Source organism: Pongo abelii, chromosome 11 (assembly GCF_028885655.2).
Source record: "Pongo abelii isolate AG06213 chromosome 11, NHGRI_mPonAbe1-v2.0_pri, whole genome shotgun sequence".
NCBI lineage: Eukaryota > Metazoa > Chordata > Mammalia > Primates > Hominidae > Pongo > Pongo abelii.
The window spans coordinates 28,634,797-28,650,168 of NC_071996.2; the positions used below are offsets into that span (position 1 = coordinate 28,634,797).

General features: G+C 45.8%; 1 protein-coding gene across 1 annotated transcript in view; it reads left to right on the forward strand.

Annotated features, from left to right (window-relative positions):
- The first annotated feature begins 2,662 nt into the window (after positions 1 to 2,662).
- SCTR (secretin receptor) overlaps positions 2,663 to 15,372 on the forward strand; it is a 74,908-nt gene continuing 62,198 nt past the window's right edge. The window contains exon 1 of the mRNA XM_024243482.3: positions 2,663 to 2,925. Within this exon, the coding sequence (XP_024099250.1) occupies positions 2,854 to 2,925 (72 nt within the window). The 5' untranslated portion in view covers positions 2,663 to 2,853. The remainder of the gene's footprint in view (positions 2,926 to 15,372) is intronic.

The window sequence follows — 15,372 nt, forward strand, 5'->3', positions numbered from 1 at the left end:
CATGGGAGGTTCCACAGAGAAAGCCTGGCTGCATCAGTGCAGAGTTCTCTCTCCAGATGCAATGTCCCCAATAAAAGACAGCCTTGCAGGGCTACTTCTATTTGGAGGCCCTCTGAACAGCCATCTCAAAATATGTCAAATAATAGGGTGAAATATTTTGTTTCCTTCATGACACAGGCTTGGGCTCAGTCCTAGATTCAAATCCTGGCTCCTTCCCTTATTAGCTGTGCTGATGGAGGCAAGCACTTATCTTTCCTAAGCCTCAAGTTCCCATCTCTTATATGGTCTTGGAGGACTGGATATGATAACACACCCGAGCTTCCTAACAGACTCCCCAGCACGCGACAGGTGGTAAATATATGGTTAGTTTTCCTACCTCTTCCTTTCTACCCCTATTGTGAAATTGTTGTCTCAGGCAGGTTTTAAGGACCTTTCAAGGAGCACTTCAATCCCTTTTCTCAACTCTCTAAGAGGCAGAGCTTCCCATTTAATCAAGAATGGCTTGCTACAGGCCAGAAATGTATTGAATTGCCCAGAACTAATGTTGTTTTGCTTTTTCATCAGATATCATGAGGCTCTGGTATAAAGCACGGATTGCATTTTTGTGTTGTTTTCTTTTTATTTATTTCAACCCCAAACAGCCATACACAGCGTTGTTACAGAAAACATTCAAACAACACAGAAGTCTGTATAGTAAAAATTGCAAGTCCTTACCTCAGGCACTTTGCGATGGACATTTAGGGTGCTGTGGTTCAAGGAGCCTAGGAAATAACATTTTTCTTTCCAGCCTGAAACTTGAACCAATTGAGAAATAAGATCAAGACAGATGCAGCCAAATATCACTTTATAAAATCAGTATTGCAGAATGTGGTTTATACTTGTGGGCAAGTGGGTTTCCTAACTAAACCCCAGAATTAGAGAGACCACTACCCTGTCACTGTTCATACTGGACCAGTTCCAGTAGAGCCTCAACCACTAATCACAGCCTGGTCCAGGGAAATCCAGTTACAGGCTCTCTGTAGGGGGGCACACTGTCAAAGGAAGGAGAGAGGAGGGGACCGAACTCATGCCAGTTCCTTATTCCAAATGCATCAATCATGTAAGCTGGCCTCACCTGTGTATATGTGCGTGCATGCATGCATGCGTGTGGGTGCACATGAGGTTGGGGGACAGACAGACAGAGAGAGGGAAGGGGTAGAAACAAGTCAGGAGCATTATAGTAATGACTGCTGCCCATGAGAAAGAAAGAAGTAAGGGTGGTTCCCTTTCCCCACATATCATCTCGTTTCCTGCCACTGTCATAGTGCTTCTGCAAACATCCTTGCACATTTCATTAGGACCTTGGGTGAGAATTTATGTAGAAAGAGTTTCTAGAAGGGGGTTGGTGATTGTGTATACTTTAGGTTTGATGTGTACTGAGCATTGATTTTGGACCTAGGAGCTGAATGGATTTTCCTCCCTTTTATTTCTGCTGGGATTTACCAGCCTCAATTTACTAATAGTCTCTTCCAGTAGGGAAGGCTGCTAAGGACAACACATTGTTACTTTAACAGCTGCATGGCCTTCTGAGTAAGGGCCAGTTACAGAGAGTCAGGTCAGCCATGTAAGGGTAGATCCAGGCTTTCCTGTCTGAGCCTCTGAGTTGTAGTACCCAGACATGTAATGAATCCTCCTCCACCTCCAATGCCCTCCTCTGTCAAATGGACATCATATCACCTAGGGGTTTGGGAGAGAATTAAATGAGCTGATGTACTTAAAGTGCCTGAGAGAAAGATCAAGAAAGGAGGAGAGAGAAGGAAGGGAGTGGGCACCAGTGCTGACTAAGGAAAATTGAGTTTGCAAGACCCATCTAGGGCTGGGCCAGTGGCTCATGCCTGTAATCCCAGCACTTTGGGTGGCCGAGGTGAGAGGATCTCTTGAGCCCAAGAGTTCAAGACCAGCCTGGGCAACATGGTGAGACTCTCTTTTTTAGGTAACAGTAAAAAAGGGCCATCTGGGGCGCCTTGTACTAAGAGGCCAAAAGCAAACCTCCAGGATGCGCAGCACCGATGGAGAGGGCTACTGGAACTGTCTGCCTGAGGCTTAAATAGCCTCCCAGGTGGTTCATCCTCAGGACGGTCCCCAGATGCCTCAGTGTACCACAGATCCTCCTTGGTGGTCATCAAAAGAGGAGCTCATGGGAGTGAAACTTCATGGAATGAGCGCCAATGACTTCAATAATGAAAAAAAAAATCGGAAATAAAGTGCAAGGTAGCTATCGCGGGGGAATAGATGCGATGGGCCTTGACTGTGTCACAACTTTCAGTCCGAAAGTGGGTATTATCAGATGTGTTGTTAGGGATGAGAAAGCCGAGGCTTACAAAGGTGACCTAAGTTGCCCACAGGCCCCCAGAGAGCTTGCGCCTTCGGTCCGTGGACTCCAGAGACAGTGCTCTTTCCGGACCCGGGGTCGGGCGGGATTGCCGCGTGGAAGTTTAAGCCAGCGTGCCCTCTCCTGGCCTCCTCCAGCTTGGGCCCAGCCTGCGGGAGCCGACTCCGGGCCCCCGCGCCCTCCCTCTGCCTCCTCCCCTGCCAGCCTCCGCGCCGGCCCCCCGCCAGTCCCTGCCTGGTGGAGGAGGTGCGCCGGCAACGCCGCGTCCTAATCAATGGGCCGGGCGGCTTAGAGAGCGCGGCCACCTGGTGCGAGGAGGAGCAGTCCCGGGGCCCGCCGCAGGTCGGGTGGCTCAGCCATGGCTCCTCGGGGCGCAGCGGGCGGCCGGAGCCCGGGACCCTGCGCGGGGCGCTGAGCTCCCGAGTGGGCAGAGGGCACGGGCAGGCGGACGTCGGGGTGCCTTCGGGGAACGTGCGGGCACCATGCGTCCCCACCTGTCGCCGCCGCTGCAGCAGCTACTACTGCCGGTGCTGCTCGCCTGCGCCGCGCACTCGGTAAGTACTGCGCCCTTCTGCAGGCTGGGGGCCCGAGGGAGCGACAATCTCGCCCTTTCTCCGGCCTCGGGCAGGATGCAGGTGGAGGGAGACTAGCAGATCTTCCCCTGAGGAATAGGGACTCTTCCCTCCCAATCCTCCCAACATTAATCTCTCCCAGCTCTTCTCCGGAGGGACCCTTTCCCAAAGAAAAACGTCGTGCGCTCCAGGCGAAGGCAGCTCTAAGATGAATCCCCGTGCCCACCACCGACCCCTTCCTCTGGTCTGGCTTCTGAAACTCTCCTAGACGGAAATTCTGGAGCCGCCCCTGGCAGTGCCTACTGTGTCCTGGGCGCTTTGCCTCCAGTCTTTCCTTGAAACCTGGTAATCACCTTTCGAGGCTGATATTATCACCGTCACTTTACAGACGGAAAGGAGAGGAGAGGAGAGGAGAGGAGAGGAGGGGAGGGGAGGGGAGGGGAGAGGAGAGGGGGAATAAAAATTCTTGCTCCAAGTCAGAAAAAGAGGATTGGAACCCACATCAGTATCAGTCTGCCCCAAAACCTTGACATTTTCACACTCACGGGCTGCAGATGGGAAAAGCTGAGGGAGCTCTGGCAGGAGCTTCCGGGTCTGTGATGGGACCGCCTGCCACTCTCCCCACACCCTCTCGTGTGGGATGCGGCTCCCTAATGTCTGCGTGTCTGGTGGCTCCTGGGCGCTGCTGTTCCCCAAAGCCAGGTCTTGGCAAGGGGCTGGAGGAGGAAAATAATAATGATGATAATAATAATAATAACGATAATAATAGCGGCAGGATGGGTGGTTTGTTTTTCTTTCCAACAGAAATTCCTGGGAGTCCCGGGCCTCTCTGAGCTCCGGGATCTCTGATAAAGAGAGTGGCCCCACCCAGACCAGCAGAAAGGAAGGAATGGGGAGAGAGTGGGGGTTAGAGGTGGGGGCCAGATTCCAGAATCATCCCTTCCCACTAGCATTCCAAACTGGTCCCCAAGGCGTCTGTTCCAAGAAGCTCCCCAGGGAACGTGCCTGGGGACCCAACTGAGTCTCTGATCTCTGTCCTGGGCAAGTCTCATGGTGTCCAACCTGCTTGTCTTCCCGTAGTCCCCCCCGGTTTGATTATAAGGAAAACCAATGCTCCTGGAGCTGACCAGAGTGTTAACACTCAGGAGATGCTCATTTTTCTGGTAGCCCCAAGACTTTCAGCAGCAGTAGTTGGGATGAGTGCAATTTGGAGCTTGCTTGGAGCTCCCTTGCCACCGTGGAGCCTCCTCTCTTCAGTGGCAGCGCTGGCCTTGGAAGATGCTAGAGCGACAGCACGCACTCATGAGTTTCGACTCCCAATTTAGAGAAGCGCCAACTGGGATACTGGGGACAGTGCAAAGCCAGGTAGAGCCAGGAGGTGTGTTATTCCGTGGCTGGGGGTGGGAGAGGCAATAATTCCTTCCTTGGGACCCTCCCAGCCTCCTTCTTAAGTATTTGCAGTGACTCTGAGACTGTTGTAACTGAGTGCAGGACTGAGGTTCAGTCTACATTTTTATCTCAAGGAAATCCCTGGATTATCACAGGAATAAGTGGAAGGGGAAAATGAGAGACTTCGCTTGCTTTAAGTCTTCAGTGTGCCTTGGAAGGATGCTTCACTATGCTCTGTTCCCAATCCCTCATTTTAAAAATGAGCACACTGTGACCCTCAGAGAGAAGGGAGCTGCCTGAGATCGGCAAGTTAGTAGCAGAGCCGGGACTAGCAGCTCTACTAGTCCCACACACCCCACTTAACCCACTAAGGTTAGCCATCCAGATCTCTTGATTCCCAACCACCCAGGGCTTGGTCTGTTATATCCCTTGTATTTTCTTTTTCTTTTTCTTTTTTTTTTGAGATGGAGTTTCACTCTTGTTGCCCAGGCTGGAGCGCAGTATCACGATCTTGGCTCACTGCAACCTCCGCCTCCCAGGTTCAAGGGATTCTCCTGCCTCAGCCTCCCGAGTAGCTGGGATTACAGGCATGTGCCACCATGCTCAGCTAATTTTTTGTATTTTTAGTAGAGATGAGGTTTCACCATGTTGGTCAGACTGGTCTCAAACTCCTGACCTCAGGTCATCCGCCTGCCTCAGCCTCCCAAAGTGCTGGGATTAGAGGCATGAGCCACTGCGCCCGGCCGTCCCTTGTATTTTCAAACGTGCATTACTGCCTTACATAATCACAAGATGGTTTCCTGTGTATAAGTCGTGGTCCTTGGGTTATTTTATGGCTTCTGTAGACCTTATATCTCACGCTTCTTGGCTGAGAACTCCTGTAATAAATAGGAGTGGAACTGACCTACTTTGGTTGGAATATTTCCCAGCCTCTGGAACCCTGCTTTCCTTCTGTTTGACTCTGGGTGGTCAGACATTTGATTTTGTAATCCAAGTGTGTTCAAATAATTTTTTATTTATTTGAAGCTCCCCCTTGAGGGAGATTATAGGCATCTTCCTAATGGAGGGGGGTCATTGAGGCCAAATTGCTTATTACCACTCTCCCTCTACTCCATATAGGGAAGCGTCAGAAGTGACCCTTGTAAGTGGAACCCAAAAAGTGGTGATGGCCGAATGGGGCAGTTTTCTGAGACCCCCCCCATAAGAAATACTGAGCACACCCCCCTCTGTGGCCCCACCCCCATACATCTCATGAGAACTTTCACCTGGAACATTACTGTAATTATTTCCTAACACATCTGTCCCCCAAACCCCCATACACACACTTTGAACTTGAACATGGAGACTCATCTTGTTCATCTTTTATCCCTAGAGTCTGTCACAGTATAAGAGGGAGCTCAGTGAGTGTGTTTTGAATGAATGCATGGATGACTAAATGAAATGATGATGATGCAGCAACAAATAATGAAGAATCACCTCTTGAAAGGACTCCTTACTTGCTAAATTGTACAGAAATGTGTCAGGCCATAGAGAAAGTCACTCAAGGTAGGGCTTTTTAATCCATGGCATTTGACAAACTGCCAATTTGTTAACCTTAGTGAGTTAAGTGGGGTGTATGGGGCTGGTTTTTCCTTCAAGCAGAGTTTCTTCACACTATTGACATTTGGAGCCAGATAATTCTCTATTGTGAGAGCTGTCCTATGCATTGTACAATGTCTAGCAGCATCATGGACCTCTGCCCTCTAGAAGCCCATGATCGCTCTAAAGCTGTGACAACAGAAAATGTATCTCTAGACGTTGCCGAATTTTTTCTGGGGGTAGGGAGGGCAAAATTGCCCCTGCTTGAGAACCGCTGCCTTAAAGGTTGTCATGTTTCAGGACGGATACACAGATAGGGCTAACAATAGGTATTCATTTCACATTGCGTTTGGGGCAGTGGGGTTGGTGATAGGGCATCTGAGTCAGAGGATGGAAACAGGTGTGCCTGATGAAAACCAGTTTCCAAACTGGACAAAGGACTTCTGTGGAGAATGAGTTCCTTGATCTATTCCACCCTCCCTTCCCGTCTTTTTCCCTCCTATCTCCATCCCTCCTCAGTTGATGGCTAAGAAATATAAAAATTCCAAGTATGGGCTCTGGCACATGGAAGCCTTCGGTATATGGTGGTCGCTGCCCTGTCCTGTGATGCATCTGGATCCAGAAGCTGACAAGCCCCATGGCTGCACAGTGAGCAGAACCTTAGAAAGGCCTGCAAGCATTGCCTGCAGAGCTGGTAATTACCCTGTTGCCCGGGCTGGAGTGCAGTGGTGTGATTACGGCTCACTGCAGCCTTGAACTTCCTGGCTCAAGTGATCTTCCCACCTCAGCCTCCTAGTAGCTGAAACTACAGACACCTGCCACCATCCCCATCTAATTTCTTTATTTTTTTAGAGATGGGTCTCACCATGTCTCCCAGGTTGGTCCTGAACTCCCGGGCTCAAGTGATCCTCCTGCCTTAGACTCCCAAAGTGTTGGGATTATAGGTATGAGCCACCATGCCCGGCCTGGGAGCTGATTATTGATGACTTTTCAGAGGAGGGTCACTGGGGATATTTTTTGTGTGTACCTGGAAAAACACTTTCTAGTTTTCTGAAGAAGTATTTGCGGATTTCTTTTGAAATTTTTATTATCCCTGAAGTTAATAAGTGAAGGATGATGAAGGCTCCTCTAATTGACTCTTATTTTCCACCAGACACTCTGCTGAGTCCCTCCTAACACTAACACTAACACTCACTTCAACAGTTATTAGCCCCATGGTGCAGACGAGGAAACTGACACTTGGTTAGATGTGAGGCCATTTGCTTAAGGCCACCCAGCTGGACATGGTGACATGAGATCTTAAACCTGGAACTTCTTTTTTTGTTTTCTTTTCTTTTTTTATTTTTTTCTTTCTGTTTTTTTTTTTTTTTTTTGAGACAGAGTCTCACTCTGTTACCTAGGCTGGAGTGCAGTGGCGAGATCTTGGCTCACTGCAACCTCCGTCTCCCAGGTTCAAGCGATTCTCCTGCCTCAGCCTCCTGAGTAGCTGGGACTACAGGCGTGTGCCACGATGTCTGGCTAATTTTTGTATTTTTTAGTAGAGATGGGGTTTCACCATATTGGCCAGGCTTGTCTTGAGCTCCTGACCTCGTGATCCACCCGCCTTGGCCTCCCAAAGTGCTGGGATTATAGGCGTGAGCCACTGCAGAACTTCTTAACCAGCACATCCATCTGCTCCAAAAGAGAGGCCTGTTCCAGGTTTCTGGTGCCCAAGGGGCTGTCATAAAATTCTCTACCAAACTTCAAAATAGCATTAATTTTCATTTAAACTAATCAATTTGTGAAATGTAAAACAATACTGAGTTACACACAGCGTTTATTGAGGGGCCCAGAAATGAGCATGGGGTCACAAAATCCAACAGGAGGAGATACCATTTCCCAAACTGTTTAGAGGAGTCCACCTAGGCAGGGCGCAGTGGCCCATGCCTGTAATCTCAGCACTTTGGGAGGCCGAGGTGGGTGGATCACCTGAGGTCGGGAGTTTGAGACCAGTCTGACCAACATGGAGAAACCCTGTCTCTACTACAAGTACAAAAAAATTAGCTGGGCGTGGTGGCGTATGCCTGTAATCTCAGCTACTCAGGAGGCTGAGGCAGGAGAATTGCTTGAACTCGGGAGGTGGAGGTTGCAGTGAGCCGAGATCCTGCCATTGTACTCCAGCCTGGGCAGCAAGAGCAAAACTCTGTCTCAAAACAAAAGGAGGAGTCCACCTGCTTTGGCATCATTACCCTTGGAGTTCCCGCAGAACTTCCCACCCACACTCTGTCCTCATGATCCCCACCCAGGTTGGGAGGGCCCCAGATTTCCTACCATGACAAGGGAGGATATAGCCTCTCTTCCTGGCACCCCCTTGTTGAAAGCCTAGATTTAATATCTGGGATTCAAGCTCCACCACCAGAACAGCCTCTTGCAGTGAGCCCCAGCTTGGTCTCTGCATCCCTGCTCTTAGCAAGCTGTGGGTTCTCAACATTGACCTTCACTCAGGCTTCGGGACAACCTGCAGCTCAAGGTAAAACCACAATCCTCAGATGCTATCTACTTGCTTACATTACAAACAGAAGGCTGCTCAGCATTCCTGTGGACTCCTGGGGCCCACCCAGCCTCTACATTGTGCGTCTGTTCCAAGGATGGCATTTGGGGAGGACCATCCCTGGCTCATCACGTCCCGCAGTCTTAGCCCATTGTGCTGCAGGCTCCTGAGGTTCCCAGAGTCATCTCCAGATCCCGCCATGTCCCACCCCATTTCCCTCACCAGAGGCTCTTAGGCATGCTCCTGATGGCCACGTGTCTTTCAAATTTCTCACCTCCCGCCTCCCTCTCATGTACAACAGATGGGCTCGACTTCCATTTCCCAAGAGTTGAGACTACCTGGATGAACTTCTAACCAACATCTTGCCCTTATAGATGTGTCTAAATTGCACCCTCTGTTCCTTTCCTTCCCATCTGTCTTAGTCCGCTGTGTTATCATAACAAAATACCACAGACTTGGGGGCTTAAACAAAAGAAATTGATCTCGCGGTTCTGGAGGTTGGAAGTGTGAGATCAAGATCCCCAAGGGTTTGGTCTCTGGTGGGGGCCCTGTTCCTGGCTTGCACACAGCCACTTTGTCCTCATGTGGCATTTCCAATGAGTGTGTGGATGCAGGGGAGGGGAGGAAAACACCTTTCTGGTGTTTCTTCTTGTAAGGACACTAATCCTATAGGATCAGGGCCCTATTACTACAATGCCGTTTAACCTTAATTACCTCCTTATAGGCCCTACCTCCAAATACAGCCACCCTGGGGGTAGGGCTTCAACATATGAATTTAGTGGGGACACATTCAGTCCATAACAGCATCCAAGTGGAAGAGAGGCTGTCCCCCAGACGACAGCCTGTCCCTACTCCTACCCCTACCGACTTCCTTCCCAAGACAACACAATGACAGCCATCTAACCCAACCTTCACCCTCTTCCTCTCCGCTGACTTTTCTCACCAGCCGGTTAACTTTCCCAAGTCTACCCAGCCCAGGCGGTAAATAGCCCTCTGCTCTCTGCCCCCTGGTGGCCAGCTTCCTGTAAGACGTGTCCACCTTCATTGCCTCCACTTCCACTCACTCTCACACTGCAACCTGGCTCCCACGCTCCATCCACAGAAACCAGCCTCACCAGTGGCCTTCGATTTGCCACATTCACTGGATTCTTTTTTATAATCTTTTTTAAAAAATAAAAATTGTAGACTAAGCACGGTGGCTCACTCCTGTAATCCCAGCACTTGGGGAGGCTGAGGCAGGTGGATGGCTTGAGCCTGGGAGTTCAAGACCAGCCTGGGCAACACAGGAGACCTTGTCTCTGCAAAAAATTTAAAAAATTAGCTGGGTGTGGTGGTGTGTGCCTGTAGTCCCAGCTACCCAGGAGGTTGACGTGGGAGGAAAGCTTGAACCAGGGAAGTAGAGGCTGCAGTGAGCCACTCTTGGCCTGGTTATGTTACAGTGAAGGCCACCAGGCAAGAAGCTGTTTAGGTCCACAGTGCTTCCAGGGACCATGTTACTGTCTCAAGCTTAGAATGTACATTGAGGAGGGCCTCCAATGTGGAAGCAAACAATCATGAGAAAAGTGCCTCAAGGAAACAGATCATGCTGACAAGAGGAGACAAACTTAAGACGTACAACTAATATTTGGAAATCCTTTGTGAAAAGGATGCCTGAGCCAAAAACTAGAAAAGGGTGCTATGGAAAAGGAATAATCTCAGAATAAGAAAGGATTCTTCGAAGTTAAATGTATGAAACAAAACATTCATAAAAAAAAAACTCTATAGATAATGTCAAGGAAATCTTCTATAAAGAAAATCGCTAAGGCTGGGCGTGGTGGCTCACGCTTGTAATCCCAGCATTTTGGGAGGCTGAGGAGGGTTGATCACCTGAGGTCAGGAGCTGGAGACCAGCCTGATCAACAAGGTGAAACCCCGTCTCTACTAAAAATACAAAAATTAGCTGGGCTTGGTGGCACACACCTGTAATCCCAGCTACTCGGGAGGCTGAGGCAGGAGAATCAGTTGAGCCTGGGAGGCAGAGGATGCAGTGAGCTGAGACTGAGCCACTGCACTCCAGCCTGGGAAACAGAGTGGGACTCCATCTCAAAAAAAAAAAAAAAAAAAGGAAGAAGAAGAAGATCAGGAAGACAAAATGGTAGAATAGTAGAGAAAGATGAAAAGATTGGAGAATCAGTGCACCTTGTCCAATACTCTGCTAATGGGAATTCCAGAGAGACAGCATAAAGATGAAGGGAGGAAATAATAAATTAAAAGCATAACATGTTTTAAATTCCCAGAAATGAAGAACACCAGTCTTCAGATTGAAATGCCCACTGAGTATCCAATCAATAAATTTAAAAAGAACCATTTCCTCAAGAAATTTCAAAATACCTAAAAACAAAGAAAAATCTTACATATTTGTAGGGACAAAACAAAAAAGATGTATACAAAAGATTTGGAATCAGAATTGGATTTCTTATTAACAATACAGGAAGAGGAGAAATGCCTTCAAAATTTGGAAGGAAAATTATTTCACCCTAGTATTTTCTATCCAAATTATTAATTAGTTCAATAATTAATCAAATTAATAAAAACATTTTCACTTCTGCAAAGATTCAAAAATTTACCCCTATGCACTTTTTCTTAGGAGGTTACTAGAGAATTTTGTGCTTTTGCAAAATGAGAGCAAACCAAGGAAAAAGCCATGATGCCTGGGAAATGAGACCCCAGCCAGGAGACAGGGAGAGGGCACCCCAAACCACAGCCAGATAGCAGGCCTGGGTGGAGCAAGAGGAAGAAGAACTCTGAGACAGAAATCTCCAGAGGAAAAACCAATAGGACTGTGGATAGATGTGTAACAGAGCTGTGGGAGCACTTGGAAAAATTAGCCATATGTACATGGAAAACTAATCCAATGAAAAAACAGTAATGATTAGCCTCAGGAAAAACAAAATGTACAAGAAAGACACGTAATCATTTTACATGATTTGACTCAGCAGCGAACAATATTTCATAGTCAAAATAAGTCATTATAAATATAGACCATTCTTCACTAAAAATGAAATGAAGATTAGTATATGTAATATATGGGGAGAGAAGTACATGTAGGGAGATTTTAAAACATCTCATTTTTATCTTCCCTAATAGGAAGTTTGACTGTCTCAAATTTAAAAACCAAGAAATAACAACAGCATAAGAATATAATTTTTTTTTTTTTTTGAGATGGAGTCTCGTTCTTTCACCCAGGCTGGAGTGCAGTGGCACTATCTGGTCTCACTACAAGCTCTGCCTCCCGAGTTCACACCATTCTCCTGCCTCAGCCTCCTAAGTAGCCAGGACTACAGGTGCTTACCACCACGCCTGGCTAATTTTTTTTTTTTTTTTTTTGGTGTGTTTTTAGTAGAGACGGGGTTTCACTGTGTTAGCCAGGATGGTCTCGATCTCCTGATCTCTTGATCCGCCCGCCTCAGCCTCCCAAAGTGCTGGGATTACAGGCGTGAGCCACCGTGCCCAGCCAAGAATATAATTTTAAAACATGGAGACAAAATGAAAATAAACAACTAAAAAGAGTTGAAAATGGTTGCCTGGAGAGCAGGTAAAGGTTATGGAAGGGAACTACTATTTGTCATTATACTCTTTGGTGCTAGTACAAATTTTTAAAAAGCTCAGTGTGGTTATACAAACTCAATTTTAAAAATTTAAAGGGATTTTAAAAAAATGAATAGCTCTTGTTTTGAGGAAAATTTTACATAAAGTTCAGCAATTCTTTCATCTTCTTATCATTCAGCATATTTCTTTGGCGATTCGTCTAGGTTGGTGCATATATCAATAGTTTGCTCTTTTTATTGCTGAACAGGGTTCCATGATATGAATGTACCACAGTTTATTTAACTGCTTACCCATTGGAAAACATCTGGATTGTTTAAGTTTGGGGGCCTTTATGAATAAAGCTCCTGTAAATATTTATGAACAGGTTTTTCTGTGAACGTGAGTTTTCATTCCTCTGGGATAAATGCCCAGGACTGTCATAGTTGCATGTTTAATTGCCTGGTTGGTTTTCAAGACATTGCCAACCTGTTTTCTACAGTGACTGTACCATTTTACATTCCTACCAGCAATGCCTGAGTGATCCAATTTCCCTATGACCTTGCCAGCATTGGGTGTTGTTACTTTTGCATTTTAGCCATTCTGATAGATGTGGAGTGATACCATATAAAGGTTTTAATTTGGATTTACCTAATAGCTAATAATGTTGAATACATGTTCATGGGCTTGTTTGCCATCTGTATATCTTTTTTTCTCTGTTTTTTTTTTATTATACTTTAAGTTTTAGGGTACATGTGCACAACGTGCAGGTTTGTTACGTATGTATACATGTGCCATGTCGGTGTGCTGCACCCATTAACTCTTCATTTAATATTAGGTATATCTCCTAATGCTATCCCTCCCCACTCCCCCTACCCCACAACAGGCCCTGGTGTGTGATGTTCCCCTTCCTGTGTCCATATGTTCTCATTGTTCAATTCCCACCTATGAGTGAGAACATGTGGTGTTTGGTTTTTTGTCCTTGTGATAGTTTGCTGAGAATGATGATTTCCAGCTTCATCCATGTCCCTACAAAGGACATGAACTCATCATTTTTTATGGCTGCATAGTATTCCATGGTGTATATGTGCCACATTTTCTTTTTTCTTTTTTTTTATTATACTTTAAGTTTTAGGGTACATGTGCACAAAGTGCAGGTTAGTTACATATGTATACATGTGCCATGTTGGTGTGCTGCACCCATTAACTCGTCATTTAACATTAGGTATATCTCCTAATGCTATCCCCCCCCCTCCCCCAGCCCACAACACATTTTCTTAATCCAGTCTGTCATTGTTGAACATTTGGGTTGGTTCCAAGTCTTTGCTATTGTGAATAGTGCTGCAATAAACATACGTGTGCATGTGTCTTTATAGCAGCATGATTTATAATCCTTTGGGTATATACCCAGTAATGGGATGGCTGGGTCAAATGGTATTTCTAGTTCTAGATCCCTGAGGAATCGCCACACTGACTTCCACAATGACTTCCACAATGGTTGAACTAGTTTACAGTCCCACCAACAGTGTAAAAGTGTTCCTATTTCTCCACATCCTCTCCAGCACCTGTTGTTTCCTGACTTTTTAATGATCGCCATTCTAACTGGTGTGAGATGCTATCTCATTGTGGTTTTGATTTGCATTTCTCTGTGCCATCTGTATATCTTCTGTAAGCTATCTCTTCATGTCTTTTGCTTATGATCTAATTAGAATTTTTGCTTATTTACTGTTGAGTTTCGAGCATTCTTTGTATATTCTAGATATTATTCCTTTCTTGAATATGTAGTTTGTAAATATTTTCTCCAATTCCATAGCTTGTCTTTTCATCTTCTTAACATGGTATTTCAAGGAGCAAAGGTTTTAATTTTTATTGTGTCTAATTTATCCATTTTTCCTTACATGGATCATGATTTTGGTGCCAAGCATAAGAACTCTACGCAGCTTTAGATTTGAAGACTTTCTCCTATGCTTTTATTTGTTTATTTATTTATTTATTTATTTTTAATTTTTATTTTTTGAGACAGAGTCTTACTTTGTAACCCAGGCTGGAGTGTTGTGGCACAATCTTGGCTCACTGCAACCTCCATCTCCTGGATTCAAGCGATTCTCCTGCCTCAGCCTCCCTAGTAGCTGGGATTATAGGCGTGCATCACCACACCCAGCTAATTTTTGTGTTTTTAGGAGAGACGGGGTTTCACCATGTTGGCCAGGCTGATCTTGAACTCCCGATCCCAGGTGATCCGCCTGCCTCAGCCTCCCAAAGTGCTGAGATTACAGGCATGCGCCACTGCAGCCGAACTCCTATGCTTTTAAATAAAATTTCGTAGTTTGAATTTAAGCCCGTGATCCATTTTAATTTTTGTGTAAAGTGTGAGACTTAACTCAAGGTTCATTTTGTTGTCTACAGATGTTCTCTTGCTTCAACACCATTTGTTGAAAAGACTATCCTTTCATTGAATCCCATTGTACCTTTGTCAGTAATTGGTTGTGCATATTTACGTAGGTCTATTTCTAGGTTTTCTATTGTGTCCATTGATCTACTTTTCTATTCTTCCACTGATATGCATTTTGATTACTGTACCTATATAATACATTTTAAAATCAGGTAAACCGATTCTTTTCACTTTTCTTAAAATTAATAGAATTAATTTTGTTGAAAGGAATTAGGTATACAGAAAAATTGAGTGGAAAGTACAAAGAGTTCCCATATATCCCTTCAATCCCTCCTCTCCAGTTTTCCCTGTTATTAACATCTTGCATCAATGTGGTTTATTTATTACAATTGCTGAGCTTATGTTGATACAATGTTACTAATTAAAGTTCATAGTTTACAATAAACTTTGTGTTGTATACTCTATGGGTTTTGACAAATGTATAATGACATGTATCCGGGATTACAGTATCATGCAGAATCAATTCACTGCCCTAAAAGTCCCACGTTCCACCTATTCTTCCATCCCGACTTAGCCTACTCTCCCTCCCTATTGTCCCCTGGCAACCACTGATTTTTTTTACTGTAAGTTTTTGCCTTTTCCATACGGTTGAGATTATATAGTATGTAGTTTATTTATTTATTTATTTCTCGCTCTGTCCCCCAGACTGGAGTGCAGTAGTGCTATCATGGCTCACTGCAGCCACCACCTCCCAGGCTCAAGCAATCCTATGCATGCCACCATGCCAGGCTAATTTTTAAGACAATTTTTTTAAGCGATGGGCTCTCACTGTGTTGCCGGGCTGGTCTTGAACTCCTGGACTCAATCAAGCCTCTTGCCTCAGCCTCCTAAAGTGCTGAGATTACAAGTGTAAGACCCCACTGCCAGCTGGTAACCTTTTTAGATTGACTTCTTTCACTTAGCAATCTGTATTTAA